Source organism: Typopeltis vanoorti, chromosome 3 (assembly GCF_054136105.1).
Source record: "Typopeltis vanoorti isolate ZY-2024b chromosome 3, IOZ_Tvanoo_1.0, whole genome shotgun sequence".
NCBI classification, from domain to species: domain Eukaryota; kingdom Metazoa; phylum Arthropoda; class Arachnida; order Uropygi; family Thelyphonidae; genus Typopeltis; species Typopeltis vanoorti.
Window position 1 is genome coordinate 95383147 of NC_143551.1, and position 7292 is coordinate 95390438.

Here is a 7292-nt window from a genome sequence, read left to right on the forward strand (position 1 = left end):
GGCTGATAGCGCATTCTACATCAATGTGACAGTCATACTTCACTATTGATTGTTTGGCACTGCCATTGAATTACTTATAGAAAGTTTGATATGTTGATCTAACAGAGGCAGATTCCCTTCCCATCTAAAATATATTATAAAAATATTAATTTTTATGCAACACATACCAAGCATTTTTAGTATCCTTAAAAATGTGTTTGTAGGCATTATTTATCACAAATTTAAAACATGATTTTAAAATCATATGTTGGTTTTATTTATTAAATAGTAATTTTGTAATCAGTGAAAATACTTGAAAAATGTATTATTTGTCTCTAGCTGTACCTGTTTACATTATAATTGATTTTAATAATTCTGCTAATTTAGTGAAACTAAATATTATATATTTTATTTGCAGTATAATTCTGAAGTTATTCCAGGAGGACATTTATGTACTAACTGTGCATCAGCATCTTCATTTGTGCCACCTATCAATCATCCATCTTTTCCAATAGTTGGTTCACAAGATTTAGAAGACAAAATGCATCTTTCTTTTAAATTTCTTGTTGGTTAGTTTACAGAACAATCTGAAGACAAAGCATGTTCTTGATAAATCGGAATCATTGTTTTAGAGGTTTTTGTCAAAACCTGCAATTTTTTTAAACATTTATCACCTGCAAAATAATTTTAATAATTAAACTCAACAAACACACACATACCACATGTATCATATCTATTTTTCTATATTGTGAAAACAACTTTGAAACTTTTCATTTAGAATCATGAGCATCATATTTCAAAAATGCTTGTATTTCATTTTGTTAAACCTTGCTCAAGATTCTACTTAAATCCTACACTGTAGATGTAGGATTTAAGTAGAAGCCTGCACTTGAATTATGACTAGATACTGCGAGAAAAAGTTTAAATAATAGCTAAATATCAAACCATGTCAGCAAAAGGAGCATCTGCTACTTATAGTAAACTTGTATGCCAGTGTCGTGTAGGTGTTTTCTCACTTGTTTCTATAAAGTTTGCTATAATTTAACAGAACTGCATTTAACAAATTTAACTGCATTTAACAATTTAACAAATATTATACATTTCCAAATTCAATCATAATACAGGATGTCTGCATTGGACCTCCCTAGGTTCAAAGAACGGTAAAAAATCAAATTGTGGAAATATATAAGGTTTGGGTTGTTCAAACATTTCAGAAACTCTGCAAGTTTTATCCAGAATTTTTTTTTTACCAAAACTTGTGAATGTTCCTTCTTGTTTGTACAATTTCAATAGCATGGTCCATACACTTAAGTAGTAGTAATACGAGATGTGATAATTTAATTCCCGGAATGCACCTGTAAAAAACCTACGTTCAGAACTATACATTAATGACTACTGTCGCCTTGGAAGTAGTAGTCCTTGTGCATTTATACACTTGTTTAGATGGTGTTCCCATTTTTTGAAACAGGCTTGGAACTCTTTTTCTGGAATACTCTTGAGTTCCTTTATCACATTATGCTGGATATTAGTGATATCAAAAAATTTGTCCTTTTTTAGTGCAGTCTTTAATTTTGGAAACAGCCAGAAATCACAGGGAGCTAAGTCAGGTGAATAAGCAGGATGGCCTAATTCGGTAATCAATTTTTTCATCAGAAACTCTCTCATGATTAAGCACACTATGGCTTGCCACATTGTCGTGATGGATGATCCACTTTTCAAGCAACATTTCAGGTCTTTTTCTCCGAAATGAATCTCATAACCTTTTTCAGCACATGTAAATAGCATTGTTGGTTGACCGTTTATCTTCAATGAATTCATAGTGGACTATCACCTTGTGATCAAAGAAACACACCAGCATGGTCTTGAACTGCAAACATGATATGCATGCTTTTTTTCATATGTGGTGAACTTGGAGTTTTCCACTGCATGCTTCGCGTTTTGTTTCAGGATCATACTAGGAGCACCAGGTTTCGTCACCCATAATTGCTCTTGGAAACATCTGCTTATTTGCAGAAAGATCAGTCGCAACTTGAAGTCGCCACTGCTTCTGTTCGTCCATCAAGATCTGAGACACAAACTTCGCAAAATCTTTTGCATACTCAATTCTTCAGTTAAAATTGCCTCGACTGTTTTTCTCCAGGTAAAAGACCTGGAGAAAAACCAACATTTTGGTAGATTGATGCATTTAGTAGTGTCTTAGAAGACTGATGTACAAGATTTGACAGTTCTTGGCAAACAATGTCAGAAAATTGTTGACAAGTTATATAATAAGTTATATATACTATCCGATGTACCTCTTGGGGGTGTATCTCAAGAAATAATAATGATGAAGATGATGGTGTTTTTATAGTAGAATATATAAGTAAAGAATACATTGCATAGGGATTTGGTAATCCTGCACCACAGTTCTTATTTTGTGTTTAAATGATGTTTCAAGGCACACTTCCTGCTTCTGATTTTTTTCCAATATTGAGTTTACTTTCTCACTTCAAAAAATAAAAAGATTATTTTTTGAAAGATAAATGTTGCTATTAGTGAAAAGCTTCTACAATAGTAAACTCATGTTTATTACAGAACTGTTTTTTATATAAAATTATCATAAGGCATTGTACCATAATGATGGGCTGGTTCTTAAATCAACATGACCAGTCACATTAAAACTGAATTAAATATTTTTTTTAATAAGTACATCAACAGGTTGCATCATGATTCCAAAAATGTGGCATTTACTCATGAAATGATACATTCAACAATGAAGCTCTATTTTTTAAACCGATAGGAAGCTTTTCTCCTACCCGTTTTATTCTGTCTTCACCTTCCTCTGAAGATTGTATATCACCCTATGTCTGTGAGCCTAAAATGTACATATTTGATATAAATATTTACATCAAATATTTAATATCAAATATCACTAGTATATGCAACTGACATTTTAGTAGCTTTTTCACTTAATATGGATGGCAGCATATTTTTTCAAATGAGATGATCAAAACTCTTGATAAAAAATATTATTATTAAGAGAGACCCTCCAGGGAGTCAGAGACTCATCGAGGGAGGCCGCATACTATACACACCAGCTATCATACTTATTCTTGAATTCATTCACACTGCTTGCACTCACAACATCCAAAGGTAGTCCATTACAATCACGCACCACCCTCTGAGAGAAAAATCTAGCCCTCACACCTTTCTTGGTGAGTTTCATTCTCCGATTCCAAGGAGGCCCTCTCGTCCTTTCCCCATCCTCCTTAAATTGAAAAATTCCATCAATTGAAATCCTGTGTGACCCTGTCAAAAGTTTGTAAGTCTCAATCACATCACCCCCTCTTTCTCCTGTTTGCTAGTGTCTGCAGTCTACAAATTCTCAGTCTGTCTTCATAATCAGTATTCCACAATCCTGATTCTCCTTTGTACTCTCTCCAATATATCAGAATCACAACAGAAACCAGGAGACCTCACTTGGACTATTGCGCACAATAGTCCAAGTGAGATCTTATTGAGTCCTTGTAAAGAGGCAAAATAACATCCTTATCTTTACATGTGAACATCCTTTTCAGCATTGCAATTATCTTTTGAGTTGTATTTGCAATCTTTGCCACATGGCTCCTGAACTTCAACTTCCTATCTATTAACACTCCAAGATCCCTAGCCTCATCAGTTTCTTCCTAGCCTAATCCCACCAATATAATATGACATTGGATATCTAATCGTGCCAAAGTGACTTTACATTTACTGACATTTAACTGACACCCATTTTCCCATGCCCACAATTCCAGCCTATTCAAATTGTTCTGCAAGTACTACATATCAGCAGCATTCCTGATTACCTTGCCTATCTTTGTGTCATCAGCAAATAGCTGTATGTTGCACGTCATATCCTTCCCAGTATCATTAATGTACAGATTGAATAGCAATAGACCAAGCACTGATCCTTGTTAGATCAAACCTTAAACCTTGCAGACTCAGATCCCCCATATACCACTTTTTGATATGTCAGTCAGCCATCCTCTTATCCATGCTAATATTGTATAACCCAAGTCTACCATGCTGTATTCTGTCAGCATGGTAGACGGTTGTGTATGCTATTTTTACCATCATAATTTTGTGGAATATATTTTAAAAAGTGTACATGATAAACTGAAGTTGTGCTGAAGCAGACTGTCTGTTTTTATTTTTATTGGCTTTCTGTCTTTAACAAATTGTAGAAAATTACTTGTCAAGCAATCTGTATAAGGCTATCTGCTACATCAATCCATATCTTGATCATTCTTTGACTCTTTTTTTTTTTTTCAGAGACTATTTTTCTTATCTCTTATTCTATTTAAATTCATAATCCTGAAGATTTTTTTTTTTTTGAACTCTTTAATGTAAATAATGCCAAGTGTGTCTGATATATTTATTTTTAATGTGGTTATATCATTGTCATAGTTTCACTTCTCTAATTTTCCTAAGAGCTCTTATACCATTAGTTCTCTACCCTTATTCATTTGCAATTCTGTTTATTAAAATTGGTGTTTGATTATTTTTTTTTATACCATGTCTTGTATTTTATCTGATTTTTTTGTATTCCATATAAATTTATCTGATTTTCTTCACTACCCCAGTCTTTTTCTATCATTCTTTATCTGTAAAATCGTCACTAAAATTGTGCTTAAGCAGCTAGATCAAATAGCTATGTAATCTTTTGAAAGATCTCAAGAATTCTCAATAAACATAAACTACGCACTACATTCAGACCATGTAGCAAATTAGCTACCCTCATCCGCTCACCCAAGGACAAAAAGATCTCAAGAATTCTCAATAAACATAAACTACGCACTACATTCAGACCATGTAGCAAATTAGCCACCCTCATCCGCTCACCCAAGGACAGCATTCCTCCTTTATCACATCCAGGAGTCTACCAAGTACCCTGCTCATGCATTCAAGCCTACTACGGTCAAACAGGAAGAACTGTGAATATCCGCATCAGCGAACATAAACGATACGTCCGGAATTATCATTATGGAAGTCGGGCCTAGCAGATCATGCTCTGGATACCCCTGCACACAGGATCAACTGGAAAAACACAAAAGTACTACACAGAAACCCGTATAAATCAGAGAGATGGTTCTTAGAGGCGACAGAAGTCCTAAAATACACTCCAAATCTCAACAAATATGGCTGTATTAACTTGCCGAAGATCTGGGAGACAGTCATATTAAGAAAAAACTAGCACTTTTCTAGGACTCTAGTAATATATGATAGTTTTTTTTTTTTTTTTTTTTCAGATAGAGGGCGCCAAAATCAGGACTTTAGTCTTTGTGTTGCTGCTACAATTTTGTTTAAGTACACCATGTTGTTTTAGTCTCGCGTATTGTGACAAACAGTGTTTTTGTGCTCTGAAGATGCTGGTTATAATACCAGCGAAATATCAGCATCAAGTTAATAAATTAATTATTTACTTAGTTTCTGTGTTCTATTATACTGTTAAAATAATAAACAACATGTTTGACGAACACAAGTCTGTCCACACGTTTATGACTTAGACACAGTTGCACTGACCTAGGAGCATCGCATTCCTCCAATTTATACTGGCTAAAAATACATGACATGATGCACTTTGCCCATGAGGGTGTCTGTTGACTTCTTTCTAAGCAGTATTTACAGTTGCATGTGTGTATATAGGAAACGGAGTAGAATCATGCAAGCCAGCTCTCAAGCAGACCTGTGTAGGTGGTGCAGCTTCCTTGAATAATTCAAACTTCAAAAAGCAAGCAAACACTGATACACAATTGGCCTATTAGGCTGAAAGGTTAGTGTACCCACTCCAACTAACAGGCTGCTGGTCTGAATTCCACTATGGGCATGAATGTTTGTGATTGTCTTTAGGTGGAAGATGAATGTCATAGCCCAGTGTTGAGACCACTGTTCCACTTGTGATATGTATAGAGTTAACCCTCTTATGCATGAATTTTTATATTCATTTATAACAAATTATAATGGCATGATACAGTACCATTTAATCTTAAAGTATTACCATGAATTTATTAATTTTGCTAAATTTATGTCCTGTATATGTAAAAAATGTCCTCATCTGAGGACATCATTTTTTATACATTTTACCAATTGTCTGGACACTAGCAATTTGCAGTTGATACCAGCAGGTGAACCCTAATTATCGTCTGTGCCTGCCTTTGGCTTTGATTATCATCTGCACCCTCTCAAGAAGGCTTTCATTGTTTGGCAGACATCAGGTGGAATTTGTCTCCATTCCTCCATCAAAGCAGCACTGAGTTCAGCAACTGATTGAGGATGTGCTGCTTTGGCCTCAATCACCACTCCACTTCATCCCACAGGTGTTCAATGGGGTTGAGGTCAGGACACTACAACAGTACAAGCCAGTCGTTTAACACCGCTTTCTTCATACCATTCCATAACAACTGCAGCTTTGTGGCATGGGGCATTCTCTTCATAGTAACACAGTTCCGTTCCATACAAACTCCACAGTGTAGGCAGTACCTAATTATCCAAAATATCAAGGTACTGAGCTGCCTGCATGGAGCCATGGATGAGGATGTGCTGTGTTCCACTCCAAACTTTGTTGTGAGTACAACATACTGTGGTAACAAGCATTCACCAGCTGCCTCCACTCCCTGCCATCAGACTGGAAACAGGTGAACCTTGATTGATTGTTCGAGAGTACTGTTGTCCAGTTCACACACTCTTTGCACCAGATCAGACGAGTCGCCTTATTCGTTTTGATGTTTGGCTTATGTGCTGCTGCTACTCTTCGGTGGAAACAAAATAAATGGAGTTCTTTTCATAGAGTATTAGTGCCCACTATGGGAACTGCTGTGTCTGTAATTCACTTTTGGCAGTCGCCCTTGGTGTTTTCTTGCACTAGTGATGCCAGAACATCTCCATTTGTTGATCACATCAACCGTTGATTTTGGATGCCCAGTTGGGTAGCAATGGTACGTATGGACATGCCACCAATGTGACAGCCCATAATGACACCTTTCTCTCAAAGTCTCAGAGTTTGTGTTGCCATACTCAACTGCTATGATGAAATACTGCTTCCATTTTTTTTTTTTTTTTTTTTTTTTTTTTTTTTTTTTTTTTTTTTTGTTGGACCCATATATGAGCTGATCAACCTATAGTACTTCAGTACCATATAAATAGTAGTGGGTTGCGAAAGGAGAAACTTGTTGACATTCGATTTAAAAGCCTGTATATTGTATTCCTTGTGAAATACATCATGGGGAAGACTTCCACAATACAACAATAGCAGGGATGAAGGAGGAGGAAAAGAAACTTGTTCTGTAGGTTTC

At 35.6% G+C, this 7292-nt stretch overlaps 1 protein-coding gene across 7 annotated transcripts in view; it reads left to right on the forward strand.

Annotated features, from left to right (window-relative positions):
* The window catches only part of LOC150108400 (F-box DNA helicase 1-like), a 378469-nt gene extending 377772 nt beyond the window's left edge, over positions 1 to 697 (forward strand). For 6 of the 7 annotated variants that reach the window (XM_090390741.1, XM_090390746.1, XM_090390742.1 and 3 more), the window contains exon 21: positions 398 to 697. In XM_090390741.1, coding sequence (XP_090246867.1) covers positions 398 to 553 — 156 coding nt within the window. In that variant the 3' untranslated portion in view covers positions 554 to 697. The remainder of the gene's footprint in view (positions 1 to 397) is intronic. The other variant, XR_016548131.1, reaches the window with a different exon arrangement.
* Positions 698 to 7292: the final 6595 nt, after the last annotated feature.